The sequence below is a fragment of the Poecile atricapillus genome, chromosome 1 (assembly GCF_030490865.1).
Source record: "Poecile atricapillus isolate bPoeAtr1 chromosome 1, bPoeAtr1.hap1, whole genome shotgun sequence".
In the NCBI taxonomy this organism is placed as follows: domain Eukaryota; kingdom Metazoa; phylum Chordata; class Aves; order Passeriformes; family Paridae; genus Poecile; species Poecile atricapillus.
Window position 1 is genome coordinate 6,717,275 of NC_081249.1, and position 23,222 is coordinate 6,740,496.

Sequence of the window (23,222 nt, forward strand, 5' to 3'; positions counted from 1 at the left end):
ATAGGTTCGGGAAGGGTCGGTTCGGGATGAGCGGTTCGGGAAGGGTCGGTTCGGAAGGGTCGGTTCGGAAGGGACGGTTCGGAAGGGTCGGTTCGGAAGGGACGGTTCGGGATGAGCCCCCGTGGTCCCCGCGCGCCGGTCCCCGCGCGCCCCTCCCCGCCCCGTGACGTCACGGCCGCATGACGTCAGGCCGCGCGGTCTCCGGGCAGCGGCAGCGGTTGAGGGGCGGCCATGGCGCTGCCGCTGCTGCCCGGCTTCTCCCGCCGCCGCAACGTGAGTGCCCGCCCGGGCAGCCTCCAGCCCGCCCGGGCAGCCTCCAGCCCGCTCTCCTGCCCACCCTCCTGCCCTGCCCCGGAGCTCCGGGGCCGCGGGGGCCGTGCCGGGCGGTCCCGGGCGGGGCGGGGCCGTTCCTGCCGGCCCCGCAGGTGGAGGCGAGGCGGGCCTGGTGCGCTGAGCGGGCCCGGCCTCAGCGGCGGGGTGCGGGTGCTGTGCAGCAGGACGGGCGGAGCTGAGGCTAAAACTGCGCCAGGGATGGTTTAGGCTGGACACCAGGAGGAGTTTTTTTCCCAGAAAGGCTGATTAGACATGGGAACAGGCTGGCCGGGGAGGCGGTGGAGTCGCCGTCCCTGGAGGTGTTCAAGGAAAGGCTGGATGTGGCACTCAGGGCCATGGGCTGGGTGACACGGTGGTGATCGGTCACAGGTTGCACTTGATGATTTCAGGGATCTTTTCTAACCTCACTGATCCTGTGATCTGGTAACTGCTTTTGGGGCAGTCTAAGCTCTTGTTGCAGCTCTAACAGAGCAAAACAGGGAGAGACAGATGCCCTCTACATAAACCAAAAAAGGCTTTGCCAGAGAGGGCAATGACGGATGCTGATGTGCTGTTTCAGGGTTGCCAATACTATTAATACAGGCTAAATAGACAAGATGGTAATTTTATCACAGCAAACAAAAGAGAAGGCTGCCATCATTACTTCAATTTTTTTCACCAAGGATAGCTAGGAATTTGATGAACACAGTCTGTAGTATGAAGCAGTGCAAGGCTGTAAGGCAGAATTCATGCACAGCACTGTAGCTGGTGCCTTCAGGAGGCAAATGAAACAATTTAACATTCTTAAAAATGTTAAAATACCTGGAAGAGAATCTGTTGTTTTCACACTATAAACACCTTGTGGCCGAGGGTGCCCATAGAACACATCAATACCCCACTGCTGGAAGTGTTCCAGACCAGGTTGGGTGCAGCTCTGAGCAACCTGGTCTGGTGGAAGGTGTCCCTAGCCATGTAAAGGGGGTTGGAACTGAATGATCTTTAAGGTCTCTTACAACACAGGCCATTCTATAGTTCTATGATAGAAAAGAGACAGACACAAAGCTGCCCAGGTGCAGGGAGCATGAAACTGTGTTGAAATATGTGGACTTCCAGCTTCACTCTGTGTGTCAGCACTGCACAGGTGTGTGCAAACAGGACCTCTTGCAAGCCCAGCCTAGAGACAGTGAGGATCTTTCAGGCATCTTCCCTGGAAACAGCTGGATGCTGTTGTTTTGGAAGGGGTATAAAAAAAAGGTCTGGTGGTGAATACTGGGTCTCTTGCTGAATTGAGATTTGTTTTGTTAAGGATTGGTTGTGTGTGTAACACTTGAGGTGGCTGCTCAGTGGGTGTATCAGCAGCACTGGAGTAGATGTGTGCCATTGGTAACTGGTTGGGTGGAAGCAGAGTAGTTCAGCTCAGGGATATCTGTGTTTTTTTTGTTCTCCAAACTTCAATTTAACTTAATTGATTTAATTTAACTTCACGTGCTTGGGAAGAGTTACTGACAGAGGGTGCTGAGCACCCCATGCTGAAGTGCATATAGTGAGTATGTTATGAGAACTAGAGGTGTGGAAGCTGTCACAAAGTGCCACAAGACAACATTATAAAACCATGGTTAGACCCTTGTTAGGGCTCCAGATTGCTCTTTCTGTCAGTCCTTGAGACAGTGGAGTTAATAATGACAACTCACCTCCACAAATGAGAGGCTGGGAATAACATATTTAAAGGAAAAAAAAAGGTATCACTGCTATAGATATATTGAAAAAGAAGAAATTGATTCCACCTGCCAGGACTGTAGGCATCACCAGCATCACTTACTCCACAGAAACAACAGTGGCAAAACATTCCCTGAAGAAGGATGCCCAAGGGACAGGGGATTGTTGTTCCTATCAGCCTTTGGTTTATAATTATGGGTATTAATTCCACTTATTACTGTTACAGCTCCTACTGAAATTCTCTTGTCTCTACTCCTAATGCTTCCACCTGCCTCATCTGTAGACCCACAAAAGGCATGGAAGGGGAGTACATGTGTCTTCTGTCTACCTTGGATGTGTTTAGTAGGGTGGCTGGGCTGCCTCCAGAAAATCAGAGCTTTAGCGTAGTGTTCAAAATCAAAATTACAGTAGTTTGTGTACACAGAAGTCCATTCATAAAAAACCCTTTCACTTTGAAAGCAGAAGTCCAAAGATCAGCTGCTCATCAGCAGTGCCTGTGTTTTTTTGTTTGTGGGTGATGAGGAGATCTAGCAATACAGGTATTTTGAGCACCTCGTGGAAGCACAGCATATAAAAGGTTTGCTCTATTACTGTAAGAAAAAGTTTGTGCATTTGGAGCCTGGACTGTGTCAGGGATGGCTGCTCTTTGTGGTAGTGGATTGATGTCCTTGCCTATGTCAGCAGCAAAGGAGGAGAGTGAGAAACACATATTCATATGGGTCAGATTTGCCAAGTGCTGGATGACCAGCGTATTTTCTTGCCTGATGTTTGAAATCCCTCTCAGACAGAAAATTCTGTGCAACAATCCTCCATGACATTTCTTAGAGAATCGGACAATAAGTTTATAGATCTCAGGGGGAAACAACATCCTCGAAAAACTGCAAGAAATTCTGTTGCAAACTTTAGTGGCACAGCAGAAATTCCACATCTTCCTTGTTTATTGCTTGGAATTCCCCTCAGCTGTGCTACTGTGGCCATCTCTATGTTTCCTGCCTGACATATTTTCTGCTGCTCTGTAACCCACAAAACAGGTCATTAGTTTTTTTTGATCAAGAACATTTGCCAGTCTCTTTATAAGTAAGTGTGACTGCTGGCCTTTCTTCTTTCCCTGGCCATCTTTCCCTGAACCCCTTCCACTACCTCCTGCCCTTCAGCCCTGCTCCCCCAGATCTCTGTCTGTTCACAGCCCCCAAACCTGAATCTTCCTGTGACTGCCGCTTGTGGCTGCATTTTGGGCCCTTTCCTTTATCCGTCCGTTGTTTTTCCTTCCAGGAAATCACAGAATGACAGAATGGTTTGGGCTGGAAAAGGCCTTAAAAGGTCATCCAGGCAAATCTCCCTGCCATGAGCTGAACACCTGCTAGATCAGGTCACTCAGGGCAACCTGACCTTGGATGTTTCCAGGAATGGGGCATCCACCACCTCCTTGGGCAACCTGTCCCAGTGTTTCACCACCCTCATTGTTAAAAATTTCCTCCTTATACCTAGCCTGCATCAGCTCTCCTTTCACTTAAAACTATAACCCCTTGTCCTGTTGCAGCAGGCTCTGCTAAAAAGTCTGTCCCTATTATTCTTATACTCCCCCTTAAAGACAGGTCACAATAAGGTCTCCGTGGATTCTTCTCTGTGCTGAGTAACCCCAGCTCTCTCAGCCTGTCCTTATAGGAGAGGTGCTCCAGCCCCCTGCTAATTTTTCTGGCCCTCCTCTGGACCTGCTGCAATAGATCCATGCCTTTCCTGTACTCATCCACACTATTGGTGTTGATTAATCTTTCTTGATTGTTTTAGAGTGGCACCAGAGTTGCTGGCAACAATGCCATAGGGCATTCCTTCTTTGCCAGTACCACTTAACCCCTGAACATCCTGAGACCTCTCCAGCAAGCAGGGGATGATAAAAGAGTTGGAAATCAGTCACCTGAATTTGACTGGCACGGTGTGTAGCATTGGCATTTATTTCTATCACTTAGCTGAAGCAGCCAGGAGACTTTATCAGCAGCCTAGAATAGTTCAGAAATGCCACAGTTCATCCTGATACAGGGTTTGAGCAGGACATCCATGGTGCAGCTGCTGTTCTCAAGCTGCTGTTCTCTGGGAATTACAGACAGATACTGGGTACAGAACTGTGCTGCCACTCCTGCCATAGCTCCCTTTGGGACTGAGTTAAAAATGTGGCTTCTGGTCATTCACTGAGGGGCTCCCAGCTGCTGTGCTGGGAGATTTTCAGCCGTGTTTGGTTCAGCTGGAATGTGTAGCTCCCTGGGGAGTTTGCTGTGACTCTGTATTACAGAGCAAGATGGAGCAAGCACGAGGCAGCATTCCCCGGGGACTGCAGGGGCTGAGTTTGCAAAGAGCTGCAGTCAGAGAACCCTGACCTTTGTATTAGTCACTGTTGAGTGGATCCTCAATATTTTCCAGGCTCACCACACAGGAAATGTCCAGCTTTGTTCAGCAGATCCCCAGCCTGTTCGGTTGAGCTGCATTAGCACAGCAGATACATTCAAGCTCTTTCCCTGCTCTCTAAAAGATTTCTGTTGGAGGTCGTTCAATGTGGAAGTAGTGTGTTCTGTCACTGTTTTAGGCCAGATGTGGTCTGAGTTCATTAGCTGAATTTTCCCAAATGGTTTTTCTCTTTTGTGATCCTCAATTATAACAAATCTTTTTCTTAAACTTTCTATTTTTGTTGTTCTGGATTTTTTTTTAAAGAAATAACTGTGCAGATTTTGAGAAGAGATCATTTTGTCTATGGATTTGGTGCTTTTTGGAAGAAGGGAAAAAGTAATTGTATGATTAGGAATCTAAAATAGTCTTTTTGTCAAACCCTAAAAAGTTACAGGAATGACACAAAAGATTCTTAACAGAATTGGAACTGTTTTGTCATATATTTTTCATATCAAATTGTAAGGATATTGTGATTTTAGCCCTAAATTCTGGAAATTCCAGCAGGGTCAGACCTGGATTACTTTGATGAACACTTTGCCGTACTTTTGCTGCTAAACCCCAAAAACGTATGAACAGCAAATGCTTCTAGAAGAAGTTTTAAGGACATGAAAAGCTTTCCTTTGCTCAGAAAAACTGCCACCCTCACTGTGCTTCACTAACTGTGCCTTTCTCCCTAATAATAGAGAGAAATAATTAAATAATGGTAATAGAGAGAAAATAATTAAATACTTGCTGTGAAAGTGAGTCTGTTCTGTAGCACCTTCAGTATAAATCAGATATTTCTGCCTAGAAAATTCCCTTTTAAAATTCAGCTTGACTGTAGTTATTGTACTGTATAAGGGAGCAGAAAGCTCCCTTCCTTTATGACTTCTCCCCAGCTCTTTCTCAGATTTCTCAGATTTCTCAGAGGAACAAAATTATTTAAAAAAGAAACAAAAGAAAAGGAAGTTGAGTAGCACCCAAAAGAGAGAGAAGAAACCATCCCTAGTGCAAATGTGTTACAAAGCAGGTGCCAGCCCCTGTCAGTGCCTGGCTGTTCCAGATTCCAGGAGAGAACCTGTCCTCACTTCTTGTGGGAAAGGTGGGATGACCACATGAAGCTCTGCTTGTGATACCTAAACGTCAGTGCTCACACTGAAGCATGACATTTTATATCACAGCTCACAAAGCTGTGCTGATATAAAATATTTAATTTTGGGTATCATTCCTGCAAATGTGTCTGGTTCAATTCCTGGCTAGAGCAGTGCTCTATGATAGGGGGACCTATGAGCTCCTAGTCTGCATACAAGCACTTCCTTTTATTGATTTTCTCTTTTATTCTGTAACTCTTATTCTTGAGTTATATCTTGAACAGTAACTTTTTGTTGCCTTTGTATTATTCTTTAAATTATGATACTTTCTGCATGCTCTTTTATCTACCTTTGTTCAAAAAGCTGGTTACCTTTAAAGTGTCTCCTTTGGGGATGTGCTTCCATAGCTCTGATTGTTTCTGACCCCAGTACGTGAACCTTATTCCTTTGCAATAACCGTTTCAAAGGGTACTGGCTAGCTCAGCTTTTTGTAACTTAAGCAAGGATGTAGCCATTGATTATCATGGTATTAAAAATAATGATTTGTAAAAATAGTAAGTATTCTTTTTCTTACTGCTGTCCTTGCAAAAGTAGTGTGCAAAAGGATTTTAAGGGAGGTTAAGCTAAAGCAGTGATTGGGCCGTTCGTGTCAGCAGCTCTCTGTCTTGTGCCATTGGATTTGGAGCACCTGGAGGCAGGTGAACAGTTCAGACTGTGATCCCCAATGTGCAGGAGCTCCTACAGACTGGGGTTGATAGCTCTGTGCCATGGGGCTGGTTCCTTGCCTTTCAGATTCCTCACTCTTTCATACTGGCAGAATGAAATAACTGCTTGGGTACTTTCAGGTTTTGCAGCTTTACTGCTTGCACTTGTTCCCAGAACTGCTCTGCTGGGAGCGGGTTACGTTATCTTGGAGCACTTGAAAGTTGCCATCACAAAAAGAAGTATTTGTACCATTTTCTGATTTATGATATTAACTTAGAACTGTCTACACCTCCTGAGGGAGCAGTGGTTTACACATATGCGTGTGATAAGCATTGATGCCCAGTCTTCCAAATGGAGTGGGGAAGAAATTTTGTCCCTCTGCTGCTTTACTGACATCCTGCCCAGGTGCTGCTGTGAAAAATTTTGCTGTCCAGCCTTTTCCTTTACCTTTACTTTTCTCACCCATAATGTCAGTTCCTCCCACTTCAGCCTCATCGTCCCTCATGCTCCCCCAGTCCCAGGTGAGGGAGGGCACAGCTCTGAGAGCCTCTCTCCCTTTAATGGATGTGCCAGGGAGCAATGCAGGGTGCCCTCTCTGCTTAGCCATATAAAATATTTTGAGGATTTGGGAGGGCAAGAAAGGGAAGAATAGCAGAGTGAGAGGAACTAACAAGTCAGGATTGCTGCTCATGGAAGGAAGTTGAGTTTTCCATTGGTATTTCCTATTTCCCTGTTCTCTTCTACAAGACTGATGTGTGGGGTCATTAGGGGATTCTGCCCAAGCCCAGCTCACACCAGCTGCCTCCAGTGCAGGGAACTGGCCAGCAAAGCAGGCAGCCTATTAGGAGGGACATTCCCAGAGACAGGAGTGACATTTATGTGAGCCCAGAAGCTTTTCTGTGTCACTTGAAGACTGCCTCCAGCTCCAGCCAAGAAATTCGAGTGGGCAAGGTGGTTTTCTTTGCTGTTGGTTGTTTCTATATTTTTAAGCACTCCATCTTTAATTGCCTGAAAAATTAGTAATAATATAGAGGAATCACTACAGAGATCTTCTTTTGGAATACTCCTAGATGGAATGAATGTCTGCCTTATGATTCAGGTCCAGCCTCCCAAAATTCAAGTGTATTCTAGTACAGAGGGATTTATTTTGACTCAGGGATGCAAGTATAAATAAGATCTTTGACATGAATAATGAGAGCAGGCTGTTCTCTGAGTGCTGCTGAACTGTTTCCATTTGTCCTCTGGAGTGCTGTAGAAAAGGCCTTTCCCTTTTACCTCTCACAACAGTTCTTGAGAGTGACTTGATTCTTTCTCTACCACATACCTGAGTCCTTATTGCAGGGAAGGAGTGTGGGGGGTAAATATCTAGTACTGTCCAGTCTCTCAGCCTAGGTAAATAACTGGAATATTATTCCATTTTTATCTGTAAGACTGGCAAATTGACCACTGAAAAATGACACTTCACTCACAGCATTCCAGTTTTTACAGGTTTTTAGAGTCTGTATGTAAAGTAAATATAAAGAAACTTTTGCATGATTAATCTTTCTTGCCTGGATTGTCAGCTATTCTGGATTTAAAAACAAGCACACAAAATTTTTTTTCTCTTTTTCTTCTGCATTTTTGACAGACTGGGAGAGAAAAGTTCCACAGATCACAGCTCTGTGGATATGCCAATAATGTTCCTATGCTGTTTGACAATAAACGTGGAATAGGAGGTGAGCTGTTACCTGGTCAGACCCTGAAAATTACCAACAGTGTGTTTCCTGAAGCAATAGGAAGCAGTCCTCCTTCTTGGATAGCATTTGACAAGCAGGTATGTAGAAAACCCTTTTTTTTTTTTTTTTTTATGAATAGCTACTATATGACAGAGTATGAGGGTGAAATTCCATTAGTTAGATTTTTGAGAAGATTATTTTGTGCATGCAAAAAAGCTGCTAGATAGACAAAAAGAGTGGTAGGGGGTATTTTTTAAATTATGTTAATATATTGGACAATTAATATAAGCATATGTCATGCCATACAGAAATATATAAAAATGTTTCTGTCTTGGAATACATCTCCTACAGGATTTAACAAAAATAAGGGAGTGGGCAGCATATACCTTTTTACTGAAAGTGATGACAGTAAGAGAATTACTTGGCAATCTGGTAAGAATGAGTGTAAGGTAAATCCCAGTCCAGGAGAAAGTGTGCATGGGCACTTGGGAATCATTAAGCTCAGTGGAGTGCTACATACTTGGGATTCACTCATGCCATCATATTTGTATGCTCAAAATCCTGTTCTGGACTTCTTTATGATTTGTTATTGTGTAATTGAGTATATCTGATACAGACACAGCAATTTAAAAATTTAAAATTAGGGTTTGTTTTTTTTTTTTTTGCTTGTTTGTTTTAGTTTGGTGAGTTTTTTGCTTTTTGTTTGTTTGTTTTGTTTTGTGAGAATGTAGTGACACCTTTAAAGTTAGAGAGTTAACAAATAAATGTAACTTGTGATGACAGAAATCTTGTAGCATGTTGTTGCTTGCCATGTTTAAATTCACATTAAATTCTACTTAGAGATGTTTTATTTCTAAAGCAAAAAGACTACAATCAGGGAAGGAAAATGATCTAGAAAAAGGAATCATTCAGCAGATCGCAGAAATGTTGCATGACTAAATGATTATGGTATTTAAATATTGGGAAGAAAGGCAAATTTCATAATTTTTGCTTTAAAAGAGAAGCCATGCAGGTAATTGGAGTACAATTACACATTTTTGGCAGAGCAGAAGCACAACAAGAAAATGTAAATTGTTTGAACAGCTCAGTGCCTTTGGTTGGCTTTGCCCCTGAGATCCCTGGTATTACTCACAGAGCACCATGCTTGGGTATGACCTGGTCCAGTGTACCCAGGTGTTAAGGCTTCAGCCAGACCTGGACTTGCTTTTCCTACTCCCTTCTTGGAACAAGGAGGGGTATATTGCCTCCTCAGGCCTTGGATCCAAGTCTGTGGAATCAAGGGGTTCAGTAGGAGGCAGAGAGATCTTTCAGTGAGCATCAGGTCCTGGCCTTGGCTGGTGAGAGGAGCTTGCTGGCTTTTGGCCATTTCTGGTCTAATCCACCTGTGCATCCACAGGGCAGTCCAGGACAGGAGTTTGTAGGTTCAGAATTGGCCTCTGGAGGCCTCATGGGTTTGTATTAATGGAAGATTATTACAGGGTACTTATCCAACTAATTTAGCTCCCCCAGTTAAGAGCCTGGAATGCAGTTCTGTCCTCCAGTGCTGCAGTTTGGGACTCAGCAGAATGCACTTAATGAAAAATGGTTTGAGTAGGTGTTTATCTTTTAAAATGTAAGCTGTTAAAATTCTACCCACTTTGGCTGCTGACTTTCAATAGTACCATAGTAACTGGAAGAAGGACAGGCACAAAAAAAACTTCATTATTAAGTAGGCTGAAAAGTAGTCTTAGTAATTTCACCTGCCTAATAGGAAACAGGTGTAAACTTAATTTCTTCTACGATTAAGTACACACACACAAGGCCTCCTAGGCTTGAAATGATGTTTATAATTTGACTACCACAGGTGCCAGGGCAACTTTGTGGCACTTTGCAAAGTGCTACAGAGTTTATTCAATATTTTATTTATTTGGTGTTTTTGGTTTTCATAGGTAACATTTAATTTTTTAAGGAGTGGTGATGGGAACTTTGTAGTTCTGTACTGCAGATGAGATTCAAGTTAGGAAGTGTTACATTTTGAGTATTTTTAAGACTAACTTTGCTCCAGAATGAAAAGTAAGTCATCTTCATTTCTGTTCCTTCCCCTCCTCACGCTTCCCAAATCATCTGCTTTGATCTGCAAAATTACAGTTGGGTGCTGCATATATTTCAGTCACACACTAGCATGTTGATAAGGTTATAAAGAGAATAAAGTGTGAGTGCAAAAGAAGCTGCACAAACTCTTCAAATGGGATAAACCAGGGCATAGGTGTGTGCTCAGAGAAAGAAATAAATCCAGGGTATTAAGGATGTGATTGAGCTTGGAGTTCTGTGCAAACAGACTGCTTTGCCTGGCTGGTGTCTCATGAGACAACTGTTCTCAGAAGAGATCACTGACAAAATTAAGAACAGTTAGTGGTGAAACAGAGCTCTTCATGTGCTGTGTTCATCAAATGTCCCTATTCTAGTGGGACTGTCAGAATAGGGATAAGAGGGTGCAGAAGTTTCCATGTCTCCAGTGATTTCATGGCTTATCAGCAGCTGGATGAGGAATGAAATTCTGGTCCTGGTCAGCTGAAGCCCAGGATGTTCAGACTGGGATGCAGTGGTTCTACCATAGTACCTTTTATGTCCCCTGGAGTGTTCAGGAGATTTATATAGGGCTCCTGGTCATTCCAGAACAGTAGCTGGAGGCCAGGAAAGATCATTTGGGCACCAAAAATGGAACTCTACACCAGTGTTTAGACAATTGGAAGGAGGAAGACATGTTCAAGGTTGATAGTTTGTGTTGCCTTTGTTGTATGTCACATTTTGTCCAGTGTTTTTGTGTTTGATACATGAAACAGTGAAATCCACAGTTAAAAAACGTGGGCAAGTATTAATTTTTAAATTTATTTTCAAGTCTATACATTGTTCAGAAACTTGCATATTGTACTAATTAAACAAACTATAACTGAGTTTTCTAGATTCCTTTGTGTGAAGATCTAATGCCATCAGGTTTAACAGGTAATGGTTATATCATTTGGTTATAATTTAAATATTATTTTTCTAGTGGTGGAGGATCACAGTGCAGGAAAGTTGATGTCAGAAATGTGTCTGTCATACTCTTCAATGGTTGCCGAAAATCAGTGGGATCTGAGCCTCTGAAATAATTTCTGGAAACAGAATTATTCTCATCTTACACTTAACCTGCTTTAGAGAAGTCTGAGCAGGACACAGGATGGCTCTTGTGTGCTCAGGGCAAGCTGCTACTTCCCTCTTTCTAGATGTAAAAGAGGAGGTTGTTCTTGTGTATGAGGTGTTATAAAATCTCTGCCATCAGTACTCATGGAGGCCCTTTGAGATTCCCAAAGGCACATGCAAAAGGAGTGCACACTATTAACCAGTGTCTGTCATGCAGGGAACTCAGCCAGCTTATCAGATTTCAAACATTTCCAACTCATCCTCTGCTAGATGCTTGTTGAAACATAGGGGACAGCTAAATTGTTTGTTTTTCAGTGCTTCAGGTTGTCTTGTGAATCAAGAGTAAAGGTAATTTAATTTATTAAATATAATCAGTGTGGAAAATAAAGTATAAATTAACAGTGATTTGACCCAAATGCGTTGAAGGGACAGGATGGAAACCTGTTTTAATTAGTGCCTTCCTGCAGATACTTACTAAAGCAAGCATCCTGCTAGATAATGCACTTGGGAGTAAATGCATCTCTCACGTTCCCTTAACATTGGGGTTGGTGGTTAAAAACTGATACCAAGAAGTGCAAAATTTGTGTAATGGTGTCTGAGTTTGTGCTGGGATCTCCAGGTATGAGGACCAGTGAGCACCTACCCTGTGAAGGGTTTTTTTTTTTCATCATTGCTATTACAAGAGACCATGGAGAGAAGTTGCTACACTCTGTGAGATTTCTCCACTCACTGAACTGCAGAACCAGGGAAGTCTTGAAATGCCAATATCACAAAACTGTAAATGCCCCCTGAAAAATGTAATTTCTCTCTGATAGTCTTCAGTATCATTCATTCGAACACTTGCAGGATCTGCTTAAAAAGAACTCTTTCCACTTACCTTGATGGTAAAGCCATTGCTGTCATCATGTACTATATTTTCTAGTAATTCATTGAATAGCAGTCTAAAATTTGCTTCAGTACCTAGGCAGCTCATTGTGTTATCAAAAATGCTTTGTTTGGAAGATTTTCCAAGCAACCTGCTGATAGTTTTGTATTTGATTTATTTCTTTACTTTAGAGTTTCATCTCTGCTTAGATGTTGTGATAATAAAAATGCCAAGCAAAGAATTTTAAATTTATGTGCTTTAATGTGGATTTCTGGTCTTACATTTCTGAGAAATAAATCTACCTCCTGAAATCCATACATTTAGTTACTTATAACTTATACAAGTTTATTTGACATATTTTGCAAAAGTGTTGGGGATTTTGCTGCTTTATATTTATTTATTGTTTTTAATAGGTGTTGTGTTTTGATGCCTATTTTGAAGAAGAGGTGCCTGACAAAAATCAAGAGCTGTACAGAATCAGACACTGTAAAATATATTTCTACCCTGAAGATGATACAATTCAAGTGATTGAGCCCATAGTGAAAAATAGCGGCATAAATCAAGGTATCTGTTTTTATTGGAACCCTTTTTTCTCCCCTTTATATCTCTCTTCAGTATGGTCCTGGTCCATTCCAAAGGATATATAATGTGAGTTCTTATAGCTAAAATGGGGTGTAAATGCACAGGTGTAACTGAATTTTCTTGTTACAGATAATGATGTGAACATTTTTACTGTCGTAGTTTCTCAAGATGTGGGTTATGTAAGGCTGAATCCTCTCCCCTACTCAATCATACAATTTTTTCTCTAATGTAGTAGCTTGAAATCATATGGTGGTAAGGTCTTTGTCAGTGTTGTGTCGCTTCTGCAAAAACAATTTGTGTTCTAGATCACCATCCCTGAGCCTGGCTCCTCCCATCTTGGCACTGACAGGGAGTTCTGTGGCAGCAGCTCTGTAATTGTTCTTGTGCTACTGCAGTGTCTCTGCCATTATTGAAGACAAGAGTCTTTTGTGTCTCTGGTTTTTGGTTCTTTTATGATTAAAGTGCTTTTGGCACAGTAATTCTTCCTTGATGCTTCTTAAGTTGAGAAGGTGCCTTGCCTCAGTGTCACATCCCTGCACTGGGACCAGTCTGAGGACTTCAGGAGGAGGGTTTACTGTGCTGATTTACTGGGGTATTATTGGACTTGGTTTATATTAAGAAAATGTGATCTAGCAGTCAACATCCTGTTCCAGAGGGGGAACACAGCTGCTGCTTCTTGGTCTTTATGGGTCACTGCCAGAATTAAAAGTTTTCAAGGGATATTATCCAGAGAAGCAGGATGTCTTGGGATGACCGCACCTCCCAGTCCCCAAAGATGTTTTGTACATTTTATACATTCTTAGCACAGCAATTTTCAAAAATAAGTTAACCATTTAACTACTCTATTCTTTTCCCAGATCAGCAGATGCTATCAATTTCTCTGTCTACAGAGTAAGATAATATTTAGAGGTGTTATGTGCATCATTACTGTTAGGACTAGGATAAAATTGCCTGTGAATCTCTTAAACTGGTACTTCAGGTGCTGCTGTCCCTGTGTTGAGTAGCTCTTGCCAGAAGTTTTGTAAGGCCATCAACAGGGACTGAAACTGAATGCAATGAAACCTCGTCCTGCTCCTACCTGGACAAGTGCTTTCTCATGTTTGGGCTCTTTCCCTTAGCCCTACCCTGTACCCATATGTAAGATGTGGGAGACATCATCAGGTTTAGGTTTTCCTTGTGTGCCCCAAGAGTGGGAGCAGCTGCTTCTGGGGTTTGTGCTTTAGAGTAAATGTCCACTGACAAAGGAAGTACAGAGAGTCAGCGGTGATTCCTTTGAGAGAGAAGGTGGAAGCCAGGTTATTTGGAGCAGGATCAAGCAAATTCAAAGCTGAGTCCTTTGAAGGAGTTATTTTAATTGTCTTTGTACTATGGGTGGTACAGGCTGCCTCTTCAACCCTAATGTTCCTGGCAGTCTAGTCCTGTTCCTCTGGGGACAGGAAGGCTACAATTTCCTCCTGTTTCCTTGGTTGTATCTTGTGTTAATGATTGTTGGAATCACCTTTGATACTGGACCTAAAATTAACTGAATGATATTAGAGAGAAACAAAAATTTTCACAGACATCCATTCAAGGATATTTTGAAAGTCTCCATGAGATTGTTGGAGTACTTTATGTGGGATAAATATATATATGCAACATATTAACCTGATGGATTAAAATTAAATGTTCCAGGATCTCAAAAGTGCATTTAATTTATTTTTCACTGTACCTGGGCTGGCAAGGAAGCTCTGTGTATTGGTTGTGTTTAGGAAGGAATTAAAACTGAAGATTGAAAGGCCAAAGGACTATTTGGAATGTGTTTGGGCTTCACAGTTGATGCATAGATATGGGGCCTATACTTTATCATAAACATCTACATAAATATTCTTGTTGTCCTAGAAATTAATATGATGTAGAGTGAAAGAGCTGATGGAGACACCTATCAGAAGATTCTCTACTCACATGCACTTGGAGTTTGACTTCTTGCTCTGTAATTGAAGACAAAGTTATTATGAAACAGTTATTATGTTAAAGGCTCTAGATATTTGTTGTTGAATACAAAAGCAGTGTTTCTTAAAAATATATATTAAATCATTAACTGCTAGTCTTACCATTTTCAATTCTATTATTCTAATATTCTCCTATTTCCTCTTTTATTTTAATTTTATCTATCTCTCTATCTATCTTACATTGTTCATATTTTTATCTTGACTGGGAAATTTTAAGCCCAAGAACAACAGGAGTGTAACTGTCTGCATTGTGAAGCTGGTAAACTGAAGCACAAAGGAATGAAAACTTACCCATGATCTTACAGAAAAGGTCTAAACAGGGTGAGGAGCTGAACTGAACTGAAGTTCAGGATCTTGACCATTATGCTGCTCTCTGCACATCTGCTGAAATACAGCTTTTCAGTTAATTAAAATTCCGGAGATTTGTAGAGGAGAATTCAGCTGTAGGAGACCTTGGGTTGCTAAAAGGCAAACTCCACTGAACACAAGAGCACAGGTTTGTGAAGAAAAAGTGTGGGGACATCAGGAGCAGGATGGGCTCAGTCTGTGTGAAGAATTGGAGAGCTGCAGTGGCAGGAAAGGGGTTGTGTGAAGGAGGAACAGCTAAAGCCAGTGATGGATAAAGTAGAATTGAACTGTTGAAAGCAGAAGGTGCTGGTCACCTTAACTTGGATGTTTGCCCTGTCAAAAAAGATGTAAATCAGACAGCTGGAATGGCTGTTTTAGGGAGCCTTCCTGCAGAGAAGGTAGAGCTGTGACAGGGTAGATCAAAGGCAGATCTTATCTTGGCTGGTGAATGCCTTGAGGCCATGGGGATATCAATGATTGTGCCATAACCCACAGATAAGACTTTGATGGTCTGAATGGGTGTCCATGAATGGTGGGACTGGAGAAATGCAGTTGTTTCCCATTGTACTCTTGTAGTGCTTGTGGTTTTGTGGAAAGAAATTTGGAGAGGTTACAGACTGCTGGAAGATCTGCTGAAGGAACAGTGGTCAAAGGAATTTCTAAGTTCAATTATGATTTTACAAAACTAAAACAAATTGGCTTCAGAGAAAAAAAGCCAGAAAATGTTCTTTTACCATTGATCAAAATCTCAAAGCAATGAAGTAAATGATCTGTGGGAAATGTTTCAGTGACTTTAAAAACTGCTTTATGAAATTGTCTGCTGTACTTCAACATGATTTTGGACTTAAAAGGTTGCTACTAAATAGCTGAAATTTAAACTTAATTTAATTTTGGATATTGCCTTGCTATTTGGCAAATATTAGAAACATTAGAAGAAATCTGTACTGAGGAGGGAATGCAGAGACCTTGAACTTGAGAAACCAGAATCAAAACAAGAAACAGCAGGACAATCACAGTGCACAAGGCCCAAGTCAAGATAAGGAGAGAAGGATGGTAAATTTGACCACATAACAAACTCCAAATGCTTCTTCCATAACCAGAATGATAATTACTCTTTCAATATAAAAAAAAAATTCTCCCATAGAGAGGCAGGCTAGATATGGCAGTTGCAAGTGTTTTGTACATATAATTCCCGGTTAACAGGACTGTGGCTGGCTGATACTGTGTTATCAAAAGGTCATTTCTATTCCCATGGGGCTGGCTGTAGCTTCCAGTGCAATCCAGACCCTGCAAGCCAGAGCAGAGTGGAGCAGCTGGCTGGTTTCCCCAAGGTCAGCCAGCTGAAAAAGAGAGTGGAGCTGCCTCCTGGCTGAGTTCCCAAGGCCAGCTGGCTGAAGAGGAAAGTACAAGTGGGAAAGTGAAGTTGCATCAGCTCCTCCAATATAACAGATTATCTAAGAGTTTAAGTCTCCCCCAAGGCCTTGAAATAATTGTGATTTTGCCATATTTGATGGTGGCCAAATCATGACCTTGCTATGTTCTGGAAGGGGGAATAAGTGAATGTAAGAAGCCTCCTTGTTTATTGGGATGAACTCTTTGTGTTGCAGGAATAATACTGGTGGCTTCTCCTCCTTTCTTTGCAAGCAAAGCATGTACAAACTCCAGGTATTACTCATTCCTCTCCTCTCTCTAATGCACTCTTGTGCTGTGCAGAGTCAGAGAGCTGTGCTGAGGAAACTGGGTACCATTTAATTTCTTCTACAGAGAGGAGAAGCAGCAGAGACCAAATCATTTGCTGCCCAGCTTCGTTGTCAAAAGGCCTTCACTACTAGTGAGATCTTCTTAAGCAGCTGCTGGGGTTGCCAAATAATCCAAAGTCCCAAGAGAAAAGAAGATGCGCTACAAATTATGGTGTGGGAGCTCAGTGCCACCACAACTGTCAGAGAAAAGCAGTACCTCAACTCCCTTTCCAAGAGCACGGTAGAGCAGAGCTTTATGCTTTATGCTGACCAGATGCAAATATTTCAATCAATGCTTGGTGATGCAGTAGAATATCCTGCTCAATAAACTGACAACCAAAGAACCATCAGGAATAGCAATCCATCCTGAAGCAACCTGAAAACTGCACATTCAGATGATCCTTCAACAGCTTGCAGCAAATTTCTAGATGAAATTTACTATTTTCTAGAAGGAAGAACAATTTTAAAATTATGAGACCTAACCTCAGCTGATCAGGTTTTATTAAATTTCAGATTCAGCATTATGAAATGTACCCTCTACATGTGTACATCAGGCACAGTGATACCTAATAAAAGCGAAGGATTGCTAGAGATATTATCATTACAAGACATTTTCCATTAGGACAGAATTACTTCTCCCTCAGAACAAAATGGGTATGTGTGTTTCACCCTTAAAAGTGATATGAAAAACAAGCTGATGCTTATTCACCAAATCTAAGATGAATATAATCTCTGAGAACACCTCATATTAGAAAATCATCAACCATTATATTTTAATTAAAGTGATGATTCAACAGAATTTGCATGCTCTGACTTACCCCATTATCTGTCAGTTGACCTAAGAATTAGCCAAAATCAGGTAAAATATTTTAAAGTATATGTTTTTGTTAAAGCTAATGCAATGCAGTTTTACATCCCATTAAAATGTGCAATTTCCCACATTTTCTAACATCTTTTATGAGGATACATCCTAAATAGGTATAATATATTTAAACAGATAGAGGTTAAAGTTTATTTTACAGTCAAAGGTCAGTAACCAGAATGTTGGATTTGGTACATGTGGAACATCAGGATGATGAATGGGTCTTAAATAATTATTTTAATGAGAACATAAAGTAAATCTACTTTGTTGCTTTATTCCCCTGAAAAATTAAGGATGTGTTTTCATTGTAGGAATTAGAACTTAACAAATAACTCTGATAATGTAGTAAAGAAAGGTATTTCATACAAATTAGTCCATAGGGAGATGAACAATAAAGAATTTCCATGGACTAACCTAGGAACACAGCCCTTCAAATGCCAAACAAAGCACACAGTGGTATCTTTTTCCCTTCTGCTCTGCCTCTCTTTATCCCCTTTCTCCCCAGGTCCCCTTAAATTGGTTCTAAAATTCCTGTAAGTTATTTCTGAAATATTTGTGGTATCCCTAAATCACTGATGTTGGAAGGGATACCCTAAGATTGTCTAGTCCATGCCCCTGCTGCAAACAGAGTCAGCTGGAGCCAGATGCCCAGGCAGGCCCATGTCCTTTTGGGTTTCAAGAATCTCCAAGAATGGAGACTCTGCAACCCTTATGGAGAGCCTGTTCCAGTATTTGATCACCCTCACAGTAAAGAAGTGGTTTTGTGTTCTCAGCTGGAATTTTGTATCTTTTAATTTGCTCTCATCCTGTCAATGGACACCATGGAGAAGAGCATGGCTCCATCTTCTTCATTCCCTCCCATCAGGTATCTATAAACTTTGGTGGTTTTCCACACCTCAAGTCATCCTTGTTCCAGACTGAATAGACCCAGCTCTCTCAACCTTTCCTCATATGAAAGATGCTCCAGTCTCTTGCTCACAAGCAGTGAGTACTTCTGAAGCATCACCCATTTCATCAATGTATTTGAGAGTTTTCAGATGATAGGCCAATAGCAGTTTCCTTGTCTTTTAATGTGTTTTAATCTTCAAAAGGTAATAAAATTCAATGCTGTTAGGATAACTCTTCTTTCATTTAAAGACTATGAATAAGAAAATTTAAGTATGTGATTACTTTGTCAAAGTTAAAATATCTCTTTTTTTCTCCTCTCTCCTTCTCTCCATTCTTTCTCCTTTGGATAATGTTCCTGTTAGACTGTGGGTTGTAAGGTCCTGGCTCTGTATTTTTGAGATGGATTCTTTGCTTCAGACCAGCAATCAGTCCAAATCACCTCTGTTGTCTCTACTTTCCATGTGCTCCTTAAGGAAGCTCAATTTGATGTCATACTTTTTTCCTTGCTAAGGCAGGTTTTTTCTTCTCTAAACTTAGTTCTATTGGAATCCATAAAGCCAATATTATTTATTCCATGAATTTATTCTGTTTTACAGGAACTATTGTTCGACGGCAGCAGATTCCACTTCCATCTCCTCATGAGGATCAGTTCTATACTATTTATCATTTCAATATCAACACAGAAATAACCCTTTATGGCCGAAAATATAAGATTGTAGATTGTGACCTGTACACAAAAAATTTCCTGAGGAAGATAGGAATCAGATTAAATCCTCCTGCAAGCCTTCCAGACGACCCATACATCACAGAGCGGCAAAAGGTCAGCAGGGGCAGCAGTAGTGAACACTTGATTTGACTAAAACTTGATTTGAATGCATATTAGTTATATGCATTACACACATTATTTCCTTAATATCAAATAGAAATTAGCTATTTCAACATAGTAAAACCCAAGAGAAAACTTGGATTTAAAAATTTTGGTATGTAGCTCATTGTACTATATAAATAATTTTCTCTTGATGTGTTCACACACCTTTTAGAGCAGAATAAAATTAATTAGGAAAAATAATATAAACCTGTCAGTATTAAACTGAAAAGAAATAAAAAAAGTGTACCTATTACATATTCTACTGTAATTTACATGTTCTACTAATGATTTTGCTTGAGCTAATCTAATGATAATAAACACTTTTAAAGTGTTTAAAGGAAGATCTAATTGGAATTATTGTTCCAGCCTACCTATGGCTTCCTGCAGACTCCTTTCTTCTATTCTTATGTTATCTTTCATCTCTGCATGTTTTTGACAGCTCTTTACATGTGTAAAGCAAATTCTTCTGCCTTACAGAAATCAGTGTTCTGCAGTTTTAAGACTTGTGAGGTTTTATTTGCCCCTCTCTTCTGTAAGTGTCTGGGAACACATATACACAAACATACACACCTCCAGAAGTCTCACAACTCCTAGATTCTGTGTGGATTCTCCTTTGCAGGAATATTTTTTTTTATTATTTTTATTTATTTTTCATCTGGGAGTAGTAATGGGAGTGATGTTTTCTGTTGGGAAGAATGACAAGTTTCTTTCAGTTCTGTTTTTCTTGATTAATATGAGTGCAAATGGCACTTGACCTGACTCTTAGGACTGTTGGCCCACAATATGCAGCCTGTTGTGACAGATCCAGCCTGGTCCTTTGAGAGCAGCAAATACTCCGTGTCTGTGGCATCCTTAGTGCTCACAGTAAGAAAACTGCTGCAGGTCTCAGCAGCAGTAATGGAAGGAGACTATGGCTGAGATGTGTAGGACAATTTCCATGTCTCTGAGGCACTCTCAGGCCAACAAGTTGGTTTCATTCCTGCTGCCAGGCTTGTGCTGTCCCCCAGTGAAAAGCAGCATTTGTAATACATCTGGTTTTGTGTTGTGGTGACTCAGCCTGGCCATGGGTTTCTTTTCCCTTACTCAGCCCCTGTAGGTAACAGCTGTGTATATAAACACATGCTGAGTTGTCTTGATACTGTCAGACTGTGTCAACATTTTGTATGGTACTGCATAACCCACTTACATTTTAATTTTTTTTTTAACAACAAGCAATACATTCAAGAATTTGGCATATTGGTCCCTAAAGAGGATGGAGAGGGGAAAAAGATTTGAGAAATAAGACCCTCAGAAGACAAAAAATTACTAAAATCTATGTCTTCATGTTCTCAGTTGTTGAGGAATTCCAGAAAAGTTATTTAGCAGATTCTGGCCACCTTATGCTTTCACTTTTCTGTGCCTAATTTGTGGAAGGTAATTATTTTTGATTGCTCTGGACTACTTTGAGCAAAATTAAATTGGTTTTCACTGGACTACTAGTACATGGCCAGAAAATGAAGGTATGAAGGAAGGTAAGGAATGGGATGAGACAGAAAATGAAGCCAGTGGAAAGTGCAGTAAACCATTTAGACTCATATTTCAGAGAATCACAGAATCATTTAGGTTAGAAAAGACCTCTGAGATCATCAAGTCCAACCTGTGACCAATCCCCTGCCTTGTCACCCAGACCAGAGCACTGAGTGTCACATCCAGGTGTTCCTTGAACACCTCCAAAGATAGGGCCTCCACCACATCCCCTTCCAATGCTTAAGAACCCTTTCCATGAAGAAATTTCTCCTGTATTGTTTGAGATGGTATTCTATGGATGACAATGGTGTTACCTGGTTCTGTGGCTGTGTTTGGTTGCCTGTTGTATCTTCAAGGGTCAGGAAGGAGGAAACAGAGCACTGGGAAGGTAAATAACTTGGTTCTGCTCTCCTTATTTTTAGATTTGATGCTCTGAAAGAATGGGCCTTTTCCCTCTCAGATTTTTAAGGCCAGAAGGTGTGTTACTGGATAAAGAGAAGTTTAGGCAACTATGTAAACTGTCCACAGTCAACATTGTTTTCTCTTCAGACAGTTCAGCTTACATTGTCTCATCAATGTCTTTCACCATTCTTCTTTGGAGGCAATTTTGTAGATGAGAAGGATTAACTAGTACCTTTTATTGGACTTTGGACATGTGGATTTTGACTTAGGGAAAACACTCTGTTCAGGTCCCCATTTATATATGTGAACTAACAGTATAGAAATGCAGTCCTTGGACTGGATCATGATCCAGATGAACCCAGTGCTACTGGTTTTGTAAGAACCATGACTACAGGAAGCACCTTGTCTTAGGTCACATCACCTGGAAAGTATCTTTAGTTGAACATTTGCTGTTCCTTATCAGACCTGTTGGATGTGCTTTGAGAGGAGAACAAACATCCATGGTACCTAGCAACTGCTTAACATGAATCAAAGTTAAAAATCTATGTTTTAACGTCGAACAACAGAAAATACCAAAGGGAAAATAATGAATTGATTCTTTAGACCACATTATCTATAAGAAATAATTTTTAAGGAAGTGAATCAGTAAGAGTGATGCTATTTGGTGTTTTAGTCATCTGATTACCACAGGCAGTTTCTTGAAAATATGAGCTGTACTATAGATAATTTAACAACTCTCTGATCTAGAGGACCTTGTTTCAAGAAAAACAAGGATTAAAACCAATCCAGAATTGTTTTCATGTTTTTTTTTGTTTTTTTTTTTTTTTTTCCTAAGGGCACAACAACCCCATAAATATTTTTCTGATAATGGCATAAATTGTGTTTCATGTATTGTAATGGTGTGGTGTCATTTGAAAATCCTAAACCCATGTTCTAAGGTTAGACAGCACTATGCAATTGTGATCCTGTTTTTAGGAGTAAATAATTAAAAATACATTTCTCTTAATTTCTCCTTTACCAGAGACATCTGGCAAGCACGAATCCTTTCCACCCTTATGAGCGCTTTGACACTTTGAAACAATTTCTGGAGTTTGATGGACAAGTTTTAGGGTTTTCTTGTGTGTGGAATGACCCAGAATCGCGGCTTTCTGGCCCACGGGAACTTGTTCTTCGTTATTATTTGTCAGATGATACTATTGATATAAGGGAAGTTTTACCAGAAAACTCAGGCCGGGATATAGTTCCATATTTCCTCAAAAGAGATAAGCTTCCAAAGGTGAGGAGTGAAAATTTCAAATTCTTCCACTAACTAAGAAATATTGAATGCCTTGTTTTGAAAGTCCTGTATTAGGACTGTAATGATATTTAGAAAGTGTTTTCAGAGTATTAATCATAATTGCATGATTTAGGTTTTGCACACATACTCATGTAGTAAATTAATAAATGATGGAAAAATATCTTTAGGCTTGTCATGCTTAAATTAAAAGGAGCATTTAGGCACAGAGATGTCCTATGATTTTCTTTCTCCAATATTAATGTATTAAGGTAGCTGTATTAATAAAACTCTGCAATAATGGAAGACAAGAAAATTAATTAATATTGATAAGCTTATGTAAAACTGAGGTGAATTCAGATTTGATTTATGACTAACATTTGCAGCCTTCAGAAAAGTCAGTTTTAGTATTCTATAACATTACTGCTTTGTAGCAAATCTGGTGTGATTTCTTAAAATTGAGTTTCTGGGTTTGAGACCTTAAGCAAAGCCAATTAAAATCAATAGGAATCCATCAATAAGCTTTCTTGGGCATTAATCATGAGAGAGACTCCACTCAGAGAAATCTGCAAAGGGTTTGTATCCTCTGTAACCTGTTATGATTATAAAATTACTGATCTGGATACACTTCTGTATCACTCCAGACAGATCCTGATGATGGAATAACATCAGCCAACCGATGGAATAAAATACTGGGAGTCATTTCCCCCTTTCCTGCTAACACTGATAGTCTATTTCTGATACCACAGATGTACATGAGATTTTGTAATAAAACCTACCAGCAA

At 40.6% G+C, this 23,222-nt stretch overlaps 1 protein-coding gene across 1 annotated transcript in view; it reads left to right on the forward strand.

Moving 5' to 3' along the window:
• Nucleotides 1-212: 212 nt before the first annotated feature.
• EFHC2 (EF-hand domain containing 2) overlaps nucleotides 213-23,222 on the forward strand; it is a 56,393-nt gene continuing 33,383 nt past the window's right edge. Inside the window, exons 1-5 of the mRNA XM_058858181.1 lie at nucleotides 213-273; nucleotides 7,870-8,055; nucleotides 12,395-12,545; nucleotides 18,985-19,208; nucleotides 22,186-22,440. Of these exons, the coding sequence (XP_058714164.1) occupies nucleotides 232-273; nucleotides 7,870-8,055; nucleotides 12,395-12,545; nucleotides 18,985-19,208; nucleotides 22,186-22,440 (858 nt within the window). The 5' untranslated portion in view covers nucleotides 213-231. The remainder of the gene's footprint in view (nucleotides 274-7,869; nucleotides 8,056-12,394; nucleotides 12,546-18,984; nucleotides 19,209-22,185; nucleotides 22,441-23,222) is intronic.